This window comes from Tachyglossus aculeatus, chromosome 6, assembly GCF_015852505.1.
Source record: "Tachyglossus aculeatus isolate mTacAcu1 chromosome 6, mTacAcu1.pri, whole genome shotgun sequence".
NCBI lineage: Eukaryota > Metazoa > Chordata > Mammalia > Monotremata > Tachyglossidae > Tachyglossus > Tachyglossus aculeatus.
In genome coordinates this window covers 44,703,657-44,719,979 of record NC_052071.1, presented here as the reverse complement: position 1 = coordinate 44,719,979, position 16,323 = coordinate 44,703,657, and the positions used below count along the sequence as shown (strand labels likewise).

The following is a 16,323-nucleotide window of genomic DNA, read 5'->3' as shown; positions in this document are numbered from 1 at the left end:
AACTTCTCTGTGCCTCAGTGACCTCATCTGTAAAATGGGGATTAAGACCGTGAGTCCCCCGTGGGACAACCTGATCACCTTGTAACCTCCCCAGCACTTAGAACAGTACTTGGCTCATAGTAAGTGTTTAATAAATTTCATTATTATTATTTATTATTATTCTCTAGACTGTAAGCTCTCTATGGACAGGGAACCTGTCTACCAACCCTATTATATCGTACTCTCACAAGTTCTGAGTACAAGCCTTCAACACATTCGATTGATGAGTTGATTGGTTGATCCCCTTCAGAATGGAGAACTTGCACGGAGGAATTGATTATTATGGTTTGATTAGTCTCTCATCCCCCTGAGGCACAGAGTGCAAAGAGTGAGTTGGCAAATAGGGATGTTGCCCAGTGCAAACTAATAATGATAATAATAATAATGGTATTTGTTAAGCACTTACTGTGTGTCAAGCACTGTTCTGAGCACGGGGGTAGATGCAAACTAATCAGGTGGGACACAGTCCCGATCCGATGTGAGGCTGACAGTCTTAATCCCCATTTTACAGATGAGGGAACTGAGGCCTAGAGAAGTGGACAACCTGATTGTCTTGTGTCTCCCCCAGCACTAGGAACAGTGTTTGGCACATAGTAAGCGCTACTGATAGCTCACCTCCTCCAGGAGGCCTTCCCAGACTGAGCCCCCTCTTTCCTCTCCTCCTCCCCATCCCCCCATCCTACATAATTCCCCTCCCCTCAGCACTTGTATATATGTTTGTACAGATTTATTACTCTATTTATTTTACTTGTACATATATACTATTCTATTTATTTTGTTAATGATGTGCAATAGCTTTAATTCTATTTGTTCTGATGATTTTGACACCGGCCTGCATGTTTTGTTTTGTTGTCTGTCTCCCCCTTCTAGACTGTGAGCCCATTGTTGGGTAGGGACCAAATCTATTTGTTGCCGACTTGTACTTCCCAAGCGCTTAGTACAGTGCTCTGCACACAGTAAGCGCTCAATAAATACGATTGAATGAATGAATGAATGAAGTGAATTGCCCAAGGTCACACAGCCGACAAGTGACTGAGCCGGAATTAGAACGCAGGTCCTTCTGACTCGCAGGCCCGGGCTCTATCCATTAGTCCGTGCTGCTTCGTATGCTCTCCACCCAGAGTAGTCAGGTGCAGGAAAAAGCAGGACTAGAAACCAGATCTTCTGATTCCCAGAGCAGCATTCTTTCCAATCAATCAATCAATCAATCATATTTATTGAGCGCTTACTGTGTGCAGAGCACTGTACTGAGTGCTTGGGAAGTACAAGTTGGCAACATATAGAGACGGTCCCTACCCAACAGTGGGCTCACAGTCTAGAAGGGGAAGACAGAGAACAAAACAAAACATATGTTTCCACTGGAACAATGGCAGAGCTCAGCCAGTGGAGTCACTCAGTGCTGGGTTTTGATCTCCTCATTCACTTTCAGGTGACCAAGTTAATTAATCTGATCCATCAGTGAATGTTTTAAACATTTTACTGATTTTTATCCCCTTAAATAAATTATTACTATCATCACAGCGTGGCCCAGTGGATAGAGCATGGCCCTGGGAGTAAGAAGGACCTGGGCTCTAATCCCAGCTCTGCCACCCGTCTGCTGTGTGACCTTGGGCAAGTCACTTAGTTTCTCTGGGTCTCAGTTACCTCATCTGTAATGGGGAATAAGATTATATCCAACCTGAATAACTTGTAACTAACCCAGCACTTAGAACAGAGCTGGGCACATAGTAAGCACTGAACAAGTACTATAATTATCACTATCATCATCATCATCTTGTTTTGCAGCTTTTCTTCCATGTCTCAAAAAGACAGCATTATCTCCTTCTAGACTGTGAGCCCATTGTGGGTAGGGACTGTCCTTATATGTTGCCAACTTGCACTTCCCAAGAGCTTAGTACAGTGCTCTGCACACAGTATGTGATCAATAAATATGATTGAATGAATGAATCTTGCTCTCAAAACATCCCTGAGAGGTAAGGAGCCACTGTATAGATGCAAAAGCACAGACAAAGAGTGGTTGAGTGATTTGACTAAGGTTATGGAGAAAGTCAAAGCAGAACCCATGCATTTCCAAAATTCTCCTTTTTTCAAAATCAAATCCAGCGTTCCACCCATTAATCTACCAGAGAACATGACACAGATGCCCGGGCTGAATTTTGCTTGATTAGCTCAGAGGATGTCCCCAAATATCATGGTCAGAGTTCACAAAAACAGTGATCCTTCAGCCTCGTTCAGCCCAAGGGTTTTGTCAAAAATGGTCAAAGGAGACTTCTCCGCTTCCCTTTTTTCTCTGCACCTACCATCTTGCAAGATGAATGTTGGTTAGGAGGGCAAAGAGCTTTGTCCAGAGCCAGGGTCTTCCTCTTACGATGCTAAAATTTACTTCATTCCATACCAACCCTCATATTTCTGCATCCTGCATCACTGGCCTGCTATAATTAGCAGTCACCGCAGCCTGGATTGATTGTGCTATCTTCCAGGCCTGGGCCTCACCAAAGCGTGTGTTTACCCAGAAGGTCCCTGGGGAAATTAAAGATAGTTATGTAGACTATTTCTCAAGGGCCAGGGCAGGGTGGGTGCTTTCAATTCCTCTCTTCTCCAGGCAGGCTTTCAAGAGATTTTTCTAAATGATTCAAACGTTGAAAATGACAACCTGTATCAGGAATGTAATTCCTCAACCTGAAAACAGGCAGTATTCGTCCTAGAAGAAAAGCTGCCTATGTGCCACACCTGTTTTCTGCACTTGGATCGGATCATTGAGAAGCAGCGTGGCCCAACAGATCGAGCACGGGCCTGGAAATCGGAAGGACCTGATTTTTAATCCTGGCTCTTCCACATAATAATAATAACGCTGGCATTTAAGTGCTTACTATGTGCCAAGCACCGTTCTAAGCACTGGGGTGGATACAAGGTGATCAGGTTGTCCCACGGGGGGCTAACAGTCTTAATGCCCATTTTACAGATGAGGTAACTGAGGCACAGAGAAGTTAAGTGACTTGCCTAAAGTCACACAGCTGACAAGTGACGGAGCCAGGACTGGAACCCATGACCTCTGACTCACAAGCTTGTGTTCTTTCCACTGAGCCTCACGTTTCTGCTGCGTGAGCTTGGGCAGGTCACTTCACTTCTCTGGGCCTCAGTTCCCTCGTCTGTAAAATGGGGATTAAGAGTGTGAGCCCCATGTGGGACGGGGACTGTGTCCAACCTGATTGACTTGTATCTACCCCAGCACTTAGAACAATTCTTGGCACATGGTAAATGCTTACCAAGTACCATAATTATTTTTCTTATTATTACTGTTATCCAATCCACCCACCCAGCTTCTCAGACACTGAGGGGGTGAAAAGCTTCCTTAGAATGGGCTCAGTAGGGTAGTGGAGTTAGCCAGGATAAAATGGTGATGTCTGGGTGCTAGCCATCCCGTGCCACGGAGATGAATCTACACAGCCTTCAAAATATTCAGTATTCATTCTTTTCTTTTCCTCAATGGAATATTTTAAATTACTTCTTAGGTGAATCCTCTGACTAGTCCATTTCCCTCCCCTCTTAATGTTTAAATCCAATGGAAAACCCTGCAGAGTTTTCAAGCGGGCATCAAAGCCTAGGAAACGAGAAGCAGAGTGGCTCACTGAGAAGCATTGTGATCTACCCCTATGCTTAGAACAATGCTTGGCACATAGAATGGGCCTAACAAGTATCATTTTATTAAAAATCCTGGCTCCATCACTTGTCTGCTGTGTGATCTGGGACAAGTCATTTAACTTCTAGGTGCCTCAGTTCCCTCATCTGTAAAATGGGGATTAAGACTGTGAACAAGATGAGGTATGGGGACTGTATCCAACCAGACTATCTCAAATCTGCCCCAGGGCTTAATACAGTGTCTGCCACATAGTCACCACTTAACAAATACCACTAATAAAAAAAAAAGGTAAACAGAGAGCAGTTTTGTCTTGTCTTATGTTCTTCCCGGTACTGGAAAATCGACCGATTAATCTATGTAAACTAAGTCATAGTGACTTCATGGACACAGCTTTCCCAGAACGCCACACCTTCATCTGCAATCGTTCTGGTAGTATATCCACTGAGTTTTCTTGGTAAATAGTAATAGTAATAATAATTATGGAAGTGGTTTTCCATTGTCTTTTTCTGCGCTTGTCCTCTCTCTGACTTTCCCGTCACTGTAGACGGCACTAACCATCCTTCCCATTTCACAAGCCCGTAACCTTGGTGTCATCCTCGACTCCGCTCTCTCATTCACCCCACACATCCAATCCGTCACCAAAACCTGCTGGTCTCACCTCCATTACATTGCCAAGATCCGTTCTTTCTTCTCCATCCAAACCGCTATCTTCCTGGTTCAATCTCTCATCCTATCCCGACTGGATTACTCCAGTCTCCCATCCGATCTCCCATCCTCCTGTTTCTCCCCACTTCACTCTGCCGCCCAGATTGTCTTTGTCCAGAAATGCTCTGGGCATGTCACTCCCCTCCTCAAAAATCTCCAGTGGTTGTCTGTCAACCTAATAATCAAGGAAAAACTCCTCACTCTCGGTTTCAAGGTTGTCCATCACCTCGCCCCCTCCTACCTCACCTTCCTTCTCTCCTTCTCCAGCCCAACCTGCACCCTCCGCTCCACTGCCACAGCTCACCTCCTCACTGTGCCTCGTTCTCTCCTGTCCCACCATCGACCCCCGGCCCACGTCCTTCCCCTGGCCCGGAATGCCCTCCCTCCACATATCCGCCAAACTAGCTCTCTTCCTCCCTTCAAAGCCCTACTGAGAGCTCACCTCCTCCAGGAGGCCTTCCCAGACTGAGCCCCCTATTTCCTCTCCTCCTCCCCATTGCCCCCCCACCCTACCTCCCCACAGCACTTTTATATATTTGTACAGATTTATTACTCTATTTTACTTGTACACATTTACTACTCTATTTTGCTAATGATGTGCATATAGCTTTAATTCTATTTATTCTGATGGTTTTGACACCTGTCTATATGTTTTGTTTCGTCGTCTGTCTCCCCCTTCTAGACTGTGAGCCTGTTGTTGGGTAGGGACCATCTCTATATGTTGCCAACTTGCACTTCCCAAGTGCTTAGTACACTGCTCTGCACACAGTAAGCGCTCAATAAATACGATTGAATGAATGGGCTTGAGTCTCCACCCTCGACTCTCTCCTGTGCTGCTGCTGCCCAGCACAGGTGAGTTTTGACTTACAGCAGATGGCCTTCCACTCGCCAGCCACTTCCTCTGCTTGACTCTCTCTCCCACAGCCGAGATTGGTAGAGTCCTGGAAACTCTCCAGATGCGATCCTGAGAGGGGAGAGAGCACTCAGCTCTCCTCTAATGTGTGTTTCCAAGATGTGTTTTGGGTAGAATGCTGTTAGGGAAGGAGGGAACAGTCTTCCAATGTGGTGTTGGAAGCAGTAGTCTAGGCATGTACATGTTGTTGTTTAAAGAGCATGGACCACAGTGAAGGCTTTCCTTAACACAGGGCCATCCTGAATGCAACCTTCCCTGTCTTGGAAAATTGACCGTGGAAACTAAGGGGACCAAAATTCAGGAGATCTTGCTTTTCAACCCAAGTCTCCCTCTGTCTTCCTGTGTGCACTGTGCTTTCCACTAATCTGGACCTCATTTTACACATAATAATAATAATGATGGCATTTATTAAGCGCTTACTATGTGAAAAGCACTGTTCTAAGTGCTGGGGAGGTTACAAGGTGATTAGGTTGTCCCACGGTTGGGGGGCGGTGGTGGCTCACAGTCTTAATCCCCATTTTACAGATGAGGTAACTGAGGCGCAGGGAAGTTAAGTGACTTGCCCAAAGTCACACAGCTGACAATTGGTGGAGCTGGGATTTGAACCCATGACCTCTGACTCCAAAGCCCAGGCTTTTCCCACTGAGCCACGCTGCTTCCATAGCCACACAACAATATCTGCTGAAGACTCTATCACAGGATCTTGAAAATATTTTGTGCTCCTTGTCAACATGCACAGTAAAATTTGGCATTTAGCATTCCAGATTAAGGGACGGAGGAAGATGGCATGATAATCTTTTGAATTTTTCCAGACAAAAGTCAATACTATAAGTAGGATGTAGGGAATAAGCATGGCCTAGTGGATAGAACACAGTCACAGGAATCAGAAGGACCTGAGTTCTAATTCCAGCTCCACCACTCACCTGCTGTTTGACCTTGGGCAAGCCACTTTCATTTTCTGTGCCTCAGTTACCTCATCTATAAAATAGGGATTAAGACTGTGAGCCCCACGTGGGACTGTGTCCAAATTGATTAGCTTGTATCTATTCCCAGCGCTTAGTACAGTGCCTGGCACGTAATAAGAGCTTAACAAATACCATTTAAAGAAAAGTTAAGGGAAATTGGTCTAGGCAACTGGAGGGCTAATCCTTCCCCTACCCTCACAACCCCCTAATATCTCCCCAACTCTAGAGTAAGACAGCTGTTGATGATATGGTAACGAAATATACAAGTATGAATCGACCGTAGCTTTATTCAGAATCAAACTTCTCATGGTGAAGGGCAAAAATCTTGAATCACTGTTGCTGGATTTCCTGGGACTCCAATCCTCTGCTGACGCTTTGCCTGACATCCTAAGTAGTGTAAGGATCAAAGGGCCCATTGGAAAATGAAACATTGAGTCGACTGAAATTGATTTATAATAGTCAGAGCTGATTTAGTGTGTCTCTTCTCCAGCCCAACTACAGGGAACAAGCCAAGGCAGAGTCTTCATCTGTTTTCTGGCACTGGATCAGAGTTCATGATGTGTGACGGTTTGTGTCGGAGAGGGGAAAAAAGCCTTACAATAAATATTTAAAACTGTAAAGCCGGGTGAGACACAAATTGTTCCCTGAAGGATTTTAAACCTCTTCTACCAGTGGTTTCTGAGGAAGATTGGCATTCACCAGTGGAAATGATCAAATCTGGGTTTAAAATAGAATTTAAGGGCTAAGTAAGCCACTATTGCCATATCTGTTGATGTTTTCATTCTATTGGCAGCTTCTTTGTGTGAGAGAGTCTGGAGAGTGAGACAATAGCAATCCATGAGGCTCATATAGATCTTCGCTGATCCTAGGGTATTTGCTTCTTAGCCGCTTCCGTGACCCTACTGAGGAGTTCTATGGGAAAATTGAGCCCCATGATCTGAGGTTTGGGAGTGCACTGACCATTATTTAGACAGCCTAGGCCCATATCAGCTCTTAGAACAGTGCTTTGCACATAGTAAGCGCTTAACAAATGCCAACGTTAATTAATTAATCTGTTAATGTGGAGGCTGAACTAGCCACGTCGCGCTCCCCAGCACGCACTGCAGTCCGGGGATGTACTCAGGCAAGTCGTAGTACCTCTCTGACTAGCTTTCCAATTCCGTCATAGACCTCGTGGGCAGGGGCGTTACACATGAAGGCACAGGATGTCACCAGCTTGTTCTGGGCATCCAGATGGATTTCGTTGACATTTTTGTTGATGTGCCTGCAGCCAAGTTCTTTGACGGCATCAGCCGTCTTGGCGTGGGGCCATCTGAAGAAATAAGAGGTTGGGGTGAGTTGGGTAATCACGGTAGACAGCAAATTAGCTAAAGTCCATTATCTAGATTCTATCAATCAGTTAATCGTATTTATTGAGCACCTACTGTGTGAAGAGCACTGTACTGAGGGCTTGAGAGAGATCCATGTAAACAGAGTTGGTAGACGTTTTCCCTGCCCACAAGGAGCTTAGAATTTAGTAATAATAATAATAATGGTATTAAGTGCTTACTATGTGCAAAGTACTGTTCTAAGTGCTGGGGAGGTTACAAGGTGATCAGGTTGTCCCACGGGGGGCTCACAGTTTTAATCCCCATTTTCCAGATGAGGTAACTGAGGCCCAGAGAAGTTAAATGACTTGCCCAAAGTCATACAGCTGACAGTTGGCAGGGTCGGGATTTGAACCCATGACCTCTGACTCCAAAGCCCATGCTCTTTCCACTGCTTCTCCAATAATAATAATGGCATTTGTTAAGTGCTTACTATGTGCAAAGCACTGTTCTAAGCACTGGGGTGGATACAAGGTGATCAGGTTGGCCCACGCGGGGCTCACAGTCTTAATCCCCATTTTCCAGATGAGGTAACTGAGGCACAGAGAAGTGAAGTGACTTGCCCAAAGTCACACAGCTGACAAGCGGCAGAGTCGGGATTTGAACCCATGACCTCTGACTCCCAAGCCCGTGCTCTTTCCACTGAGCCACGCTGCTTCTCTAGGCTAGTAGGTTTGACAGTGAACCTATTTGCCTTTCAAGGCATTTCCACGGTGTTTGGACACAAACGACGCACCTTTTCATACGATCAGAACTTGAAATCATTTGTTCCCAGCTTCTTACTAGTCCTAAAAATGATGGCATTTATTGCCGCTCTATTTATCGTGTCTACTAACTCTGTACTCTCCCAAGCTCTCAGTACAGTGGTCTGCACAAAGTAGGAGTTCAATAAATATCACTGATTGATTGATGTGGTGGCTATTGATGTGGAGCACTCTTCCCAGAGGTCTGAGAGGGAGTCACTGATGGATATTTATTTTCATCTCTGCTACATTAACTCGCATCTCTGTCCCAGGTGCAATATCTGTTGCTCAGGATACCTGAGGTTCAGCTCTACAAGCTGCGTTCAGTGTGGAGACAACATAAGTGTCCCCTTTCTCCCTAAAGTCCAACAAGGGTACGAGGCCACGGAGATATCATACATTGCTCTGACCCCACTGAGGCCTGGCCCTCCTGTGACATATGGGTTTCTAATGGGTTCATGAGGTCTAATCCCCATCCACCATTTATGTGCCGTGTGACTTTGGGCTAGTCACTTCTCTTGGACTCAGTTACCTCATCTGTAAAAAGGGGATTGAGATCGTGACCCTCACGAGGGACAGGGACCGTGTCCAACCCGATTGCTTGTATCCACCCCAGTGCTTAGTATAGTGCCTGGAAAATAGTAAGCGCTTTAAATATACTATAATTATTATCATTCTGACTTACCTCTCACATTCTTGGTCTTGCCCGACTGTCACCTCACAACCTGGCAAGATTTTAGCTGCCAGAATTGGAGAGATGCAACAGAGGCCTATGGGCTTCTTGGCAGCGTGAAATGCTTTGATTGTGTCTTCTACAACTTTGGAGACTGTGCAGTTCTTGCCATTCTCAGCCCACGTGGAAAGGTTCTTAGCCACGCCAAAGCCACCTGGATTACAAAACAAGGGAAAGAGAAAGAGTGGCGGGAATTCTGATTTATGCCGGAAAAGCCATAAGAAGCAGTCTGGCCTAGTGGATAAAGCAAAGGCCTGAAAGTCATGAAGGACCTGGGTTATAATTCCAGCTCCGCCTCTTGGCTGCTGTGTGACCTCGGGCAAGTCACCTCACTTCTCTGGTCCTCAGTTCCCTCATCTGTAAAATGGGGATGAAGATTGTGAGTCCCATATGGGACATGGATTCTGTAGAACCCGAGTAACTTGTATCTACCCCAGCACTTAGTACAGTGCCTGGCACATAGTGAGAGCTTCTCAGATACTGTTCAAAAAAACAACAAAAAATCCAGTAACTGATGGATACTAAAATGAATATTCCAAGTCCTTCAGAGTGCAAATTTTTCAAATGCAAGGAACATGTCTAATTCTCCTGTTATATTTTCCCAAGTGCTTAGTGTAGTTCATTGCATTCAGCAAGTGCTCAATAAATATCATTACTATTACTTACTTGATTCTCATTTGTGTTTTTTTAATTCTATTCTCACTTTCTTTTAACTATTGTATAATTTGCTTAACCTGTGTTTGTCTTCCCCATTAGACTATAATTAATCAATCAGTGGTACTTATCATCATCATCATCAATCGTATTTATTGAGCGCTTACTGTGTGCAGAGCACTGTACTAAACACCTGCTGAATGTAGAGCACTGTTCTAAGTGTTTGGAAAGGAATAACAATAAAGCAGGTAGACAAGATCCGTCCCCTCATGGTATATACAATCTAGCAGGGGAGACAGACATTAAAATAATTTACAGGTAGGGGAAGCTACATAGAATGAGGCTACGTACATAAGTGCTGAGGGGATGAGATGAGTATCCAAGTGCTCAGAAGCAGCGTGGCTCAGTGGAAAGAGCCTGGGTTTGGGAGTCAGAGGTCGTGGGTTTTAATCCGAGCAACGCCACTTATCTGTCATTTGACCTTGGGCAAGTCACTTCACTTCTCTGTGCCTCAGTTCCCTCCTCTGTAAAATGGGGATTAAGACTGTGAGCCCCACGTGGGACAGCCTGATTACCTTGTATCTCCCCCAGTGCTTAGAACAGTACTTGGCAAATAGTAAGTGCTTAACAGATACCACCATTTTTATTATTAAAGGGCAGGGGCTTTGTTTTCTACTATTTCTTGTGACATTTTTAGACACCCAGGACAGTGTTCTGTCGATAGTGGTGTTCAATAAATAATGTAGCTGCTGCATCTGTCAACTCTCCAGTGAAAGTTAAGAAGTCCTGTCTATTTGTGCTTTCTTTTTTTATGGTATTTGTTAAGCACTTACTGTGTGCCAGGCACCGTAATAAATGCTGAGGCGGACACAAGCTAATCAGGTTGGAAACAGTCCTTGTCCCACATGGGACTCCCAATCTTAATCCTCATTTTACCGATGAGGTAACTGAGGCCCAGAGAAGTGAAGCGACTTATCATACAGCAGATAATGGCAAGATCACGGGCTTGAGAGTCAGAGGACATGGGTCCCAATCCCGGCTCTGCCACCTGTCTGCTGTGTGACCTTGGGCAAGTCACTTCACTTCTCTGAGAGCTCACCTCCTCCAGGAGGCCTTCCCAGACTGAGCCCCCTCCTTCCTCTCCCCCTCGCCCCCTCTCCATCCCCCCGTCTTACCTCCTTCCCTTCCCCACAGCACCTGTATATATGTTTGTACATATTTATTACTCTATTAATTAATTAATTTATTTTACTTGTACATACCTGTTCTATTTATTTTATTTTGTTAATATGTTTGGTTTTGTTCTCTGTCTCCCCCTTCTAGACTGTGAGCTCACTGTTGGGTAGGGACTGTCTTTATATGTTGCCAACTTGTACTTCCCAAGCGCTGAGTACAGTGCTCTGCACACAGTAAGTGCTCAATAAATACGATTGATTGATTGATTGATTGATTCTCTGTGCCTCAGTTCTCTCATCTGTAAAATGAGGATGAAGACTGTGAGCCCCACATGGAACAACCTGATTAGCTTGTATCCACCCCAGCGCTTAGAACAGTGCGTGGCACATAGTAAGCACTTAACAAATACCATCATTATTATTATTATGAGTGATGTAGCTGGGGTTAGAATCCCAGGCCTATGCTCTATCCACTGGGCCACGCTGCTTCTCATGCTTCTTGCCAAAGTCTTCTGCACTTTTTCACAGAGGAAGATAGAAGCTGTGACACCATCACCCTATAGCTGCTCAGCATCCAGATCTAACCTTGGGGTTTTCTCAATTTAAGGGAGAAGAGGGCTTTGCCGGTTTCCTAGGGATTGAGGGATGAACGGTCCCTCGGGGGCATTCCCAGGGTCTTACCTGGTATGATCAGGGCATCCATTTCACCAACCTTGAGCTGGTTTAAGTCCTGGATGTTGCCCCTCGCGATCCTGGCACTCTCCACCAGCACATTACGCTTCTCCTCTGAGGGCTGCCCCTTGGTGTGATCGATGACATGCATCTGGGTGACGTTTGGGGCAAAGAACACCACCTGATTTGAGGGAGGGGAGGAAGTCCCAGTTACTTCAAACACACATGCCAGGCCTGCTTCGCTCCCTGAGTGGTAAGGCCCAAGGGGCTACTGGCCCACTAATAATAAAACTACTACTAATAATATTAATTGTAGTATTTGTTAAGCACGAACTATGTGCCAAGCACTGTTTTAAGCACTGAGGTGGGTTCAAGGAAATCAGATCGGACATAGTCTCTGTCCGCAGGGGGCTCACATTCTTAATCCCCATTTTCCAGATGAGGTAACTGAGGCACAGAGAAGTGAAATAATAATAATAATAATAATAATAATAATAATAATAATAATAATAATAATTGGCATTTGTTAAGGGCTTACTATGTGCAAAGCACTGGCCACTGTTCTAAGCGCTGGAATGAATTCAACTCCACTTTCCCCCTATTTATTTTATTGTGGTAGTATGTTTGGTTTTGTTCTCTGTCTCCCCCTTTTAGACTGTGAGCCCACTGTTGGGTAGGGACTGTCTCTATATGTTGCCAATTTGTACTTCCCAAGCGCTTAGTACAGTGCTCTGCACATAGTAAGCGCTCAATAAATACGATTGATGATGATGATGATGATTTCCCACTCCCTTCTGTGTCACCTTGACTCGCTCCCTTTGTTCTCCCCCCACCACTCCCTGCCCCACAGCACTTACATGTATCTGTCATTTTACTTATTTATATTGATGTCTCTTATTTGTATTGATAGCTATCTCCCCCCTCCCAGACTGTGAGCTTGTTGTGGGCAGGGATGGTCACTCTTTATTGCTGTATTGTGCTTTCCCAAGCGCTTAATACAGTGCTCCTCACTGTACCTCGCTCTCACCTGTCCCGCCATCGACCCCCGGCCCACGTCATCCCCCGGGCCTGGAATGCCCTCCCTCTGCCCATCTGCCAAGCTAGCTCTCTTCCTCCCTTCAAGGCCCTGCTGAGAGCTCACCTCCTCCAGGAGGCCTTCCCAGACTGAGCCCCTTCTTTCCTCTCCCCCTCGTCCCCCTCTCCATCCCCCCGTCTTACCTCCTTCCCTTCCCCACAGCACCTGTATATATGTATATATGGTTGTACATATTTATTACTCTATTTATTTATTTATTTATTTATTTTACTTGTACATTTCTATCCTACTTATTTTATTTTGTTGGTATGTTTGGTTCTGTTCTCTGTCTCCCCCTTTTAGACTGTGAGCCCACTGTTGGGTAGGGACTGTCTCTATGTGATGCCAATTTGTACTTCCCAAGCGCTTAGTACAGTGCTCTGCACATAGTAAGCGCTCAATAAATACGATTGATTGATTGATTGCTCTTCACACAGTAAGCACTTAAGAAATATGATTGAATGAATTTGTTTCTCCCCCTCTTGTCTCAAGAGAAATTGAGAAGCTAAATTTGATTTAGGGGAGAGATTTCTTTTTTCCCACAAGGAGGCTCCCTTCGATAAGGCTAGGGCTGCTGCCTGGCCAGAGGCCACTGAAGAGCTGTAAGAGATGCCAAGCCAGACAATTATCAGACCCCAGGTTTATTTTGGCCAGGTTCTTGAGGGATTTCAGACTCTCTACCTTATTTAGGATAGAATCTAGTGTATGAGCTAATATAGTGTATGACCTTGGTCAAGTCACTTCACTTCTCTGAGCTGCAGCTCCCTCATCTGTAAAATGGGGATTGAGGCTGGGAGCCCCACGTGGGACAAGGACTGGATCTCAGACTCTCTACCTTTTTTAGGATAGAATCTAGTGTATGAGTTAATATAGTGTGTGACCTTGGGCAAGTCACTTCACTTCTCTGAGCTGCCGTTCCCTCATCTGTAAAATGGGGATTGAGGCTGGGAGCCCCACATGGGGCAGGGACTGTCCAACCCGATTTGCTTGTAACTGTTGGGTAGGGACTGTCTCTATATGTTGCCAACTTGTACTTCCCAAGCGCTTAATACAGTGCTCTGCACACAGTAAGCACTCAATAAATACAATTGACTGATTGATTGTAACCACCCCAGCTATTATTATTGTGCCTGGCACAGAGAAAGTGCTTAACAAATACCATAGCTTAGTGGAAAGAGCACAGGCTTGGGAGTCAGAGGATGTGGGTTCTAGTCCTGACTCCGCCACTTGTCTGCTGTGTGACCTTGGGCAAGCCTCTTAACTTCTCTGTACCTCAGTTAGCTCATCTTTAAAATGGGGATTAAGACTGTGAGCCCCACATGGGACAACCCAATTATCTTGTACCTACACCAGTGTTTAAAACAGTGCTTAGCACATAGTAAGCACTTAACAAATACCCTAATCATTATTATTAGTAGTAGTATAAGCATAAGGAGAGGAAAAGAAAGAAGAGGAGGAGAGAAAGGGAGAGAGACACAGAGACAGGGCAGAGAAGGAGCAAGAAAGGAAGAGAGAGAGGAAAAGAGATAGAGGAAGGGGAAGAGAGAGGTGAGGAAAGGGGAAAGATAGATGGAAGAGAGAGAGAGAGAGAGAGAGAGAGAGAGAGAGACCTTGTTCAATTCTGATTGAAAGTTTAAACTTGGGAACTCAGCTGTCAGTGTTCTTGTTTGTAATTTATGCAGCAGAGAGAGAAGCGGAAAAACAGAACCTCGGTTTAGAGTATGGGATTTTCAAGACAGCATTTGTCAGAGAAGTTGGCTAGAGCAGTACAAGAAAGAAACTCAAGAGAATTCTAGTCTAGGAACTTGAAGGCAGTGGCTAACGTTTTTCAGGAATATGTAGGTTAAGGTTATTAAAATGCACTTAAAATGTACCGTAGACAGTACAGTTCTGATTTCACAGTGGCTTTTCAACTGGAAAAATTCCCGGGCAGATGGTAGATGAGGGACGGCAAGATAGAGAATGAAGTGCTCTAATGTGGACAGGGAATGTGTCCGTTTATTGTTTTATTGTACTCTCCCAAGTGCTTAGTACAGTGCTCTGCACACAGTAAGCACTCAATCAATACAGCTGAATGGACGAATGAAGTGCAGTAGCATTAAATTCAAGATCTTCAGTGACAGGAGGAAAGGCGTCTGATTGTAGTCAAATCTGGGTTAAGTCTGGGGCAGGGGAAGAAACCCCACACTTACCTCTTGGAACCAAGGTACCCAAAGACCCAAGCAGATTTCCAGAAGGGGGAAGTCATTAATAAATAATAATAATAATAATAATAATGGCATTTATTAAGCACTTACTATGTGCAAACCACTGTTCTAAGCACTGGGGATGTTAGTGACCAGATTGTCCCACGGGGGGCTCACAGTCTTGATCCCCATTTTACAGATGAGGTAACTGAGGCACAGAGAAGTTAAGTGACTTGCCCAAAGTCGCACAGCTGACAATCGGCGGAGCCGGGATTTGAACCCATGGCTTCCAACTCCAAAGCCTGTGCTCTTTCCACTGAGCCACGCTGCTTCTCATTAGGCAACGGCAGAGAGAGAAGAGGATGGAGAGGGACAGAAGCATCAGGCTCTCTTCTTACCTGTGCTCCATCTCTACTGAGGTGGACTAGGACAGCGGAGGCTTCGTGGATTTCACTGCCATCGTAGACTCCACAGCCGGACAAGATGACAGCCACCTTCTTGACCATGATTCAAGTGAGAGGGGTTGCAGAGGAGAAGCTGGTTCTCTGTGTGTCTGCTGTGGCGGCTGTTTCTCCCCGCACCACGTCGGAGGCTTTTTATAGAGGAGTGAGACCATCCTCCTTTTGACAGGCGGGGCTGCTGCCAGGGGCTACCGACAAGAAGTGTCCAGTTTCAGTCCACCGGGTGTTTTAAATTCACAAGAGATGGACCCGGGACAGGTTCTTTTCTCAGTTAGGAGAGGCGGCTTAATGGACTTCTGAAATCTGCCCTGAACTTTTTTTAGAAATTAGTGATCTCTTTTTGTGCACTGTCATCATTACAGTTCTGTTTCATTTTAAGAATGATGAAAAAGGGTCAATCTATGCCAAACTCCATTCCCACTTCCTCGTTCAAACTGCAGGGGGAAAAACCCAGCCTTCAAAGTTTGGACATTTTATTCTCTTCCCTATTCCTCCCTGTCCCACCCCTTGGAATATTTGACTCGTCTTCAGTGGGTGATTTTGGGCCCAATAATTCCCCAGTTGTAAAAACAGGTGGAGGAAATGTGATTTCTCTTTTTTAAATAATTTAGAGGCTGTGATGATAAACCTGGTAATGACTTAGATGCAATCCAGGAAATTCTCAATAAGATTTCTGAAGATTGGAGACTATTAGCCATTCTCTGTGCCTAACTGATTGGTGAATCGAATATACTCAAGCCCTGGCAAAGGACCCATGTCCCCTGCAAGGCTTGCTCAACTGTAGGTTACTAAGCGGACTGTAGATCAATCAATCAATCAATCAATGGTATTTATTAAGTGCTTACTATATGCAGAACAGTGTACTAATTACTTGGGGGAGTACAATATAACAGAGTTGGTAAAAACATTCCCTGCCCACAAGGAGCTTCCAGTCTTGAGGACTGTCCCTGACTTGGGAATTCTGGTTAAAAAATCAGAGAATTGTGAGGCTGGAT

General features: G+C 45.1%; 1 protein-coding gene across 1 annotated transcript; it reads right to left on the bottom strand.

Annotated features, from left to right (window-relative positions):
- Positions 1–6,547: 6,547 nt before the first annotated feature.
- LOC119929927 (ES1 protein homolog, mitochondrial-like) lies at positions 6,548–15,511 on the bottom strand. Its single transcript, XM_038748288.1, has 5 exons — positions 15,266–15,511; positions 11,616–11,787; positions 9,058–9,259; positions 7,400–7,574; positions 6,548–6,649 (listed from the first exon to the last, which is right to left on the bottom strand). Exons 1-5 carry the CDS (start codon positions 15,371–15,373, stop codon positions 6,593–6,595), a joined length of 714 nt encoding a protein of 237 aa, XP_038604216.1. The 5' UTR covers positions 15,374–15,511; the 3' UTR covers positions 6,548–6,592.
- Positions 15,512–16,323: the final 812 nt, after the last annotated feature.

Bases quoted from the DNA above. Each gene is read 5' to 3' on its own strand.
- LOC119929927 (XM_038748288.1), bottom strand. From the start codon at position 15,373: ATGGTCAAGAAGGTGGCTGTCATCTTGTCCGGCTGTGGAGTCTACGAT. The intron at 11,788-15,265 runs GTAAGAAGAGAG...CCCTCAAATCAG, and splicing joins TCAGTAGAGATGGAGCACAG to GTGGTGTTCTTTGCCCCAAA. The intron at 9,260-11,615 runs GTAAGACCCTGG...TTTGTAATCCAG, and splicing joins GGATGCCCTGATCATACCAG to GTGGCTTTGGCGTGGCTAAG.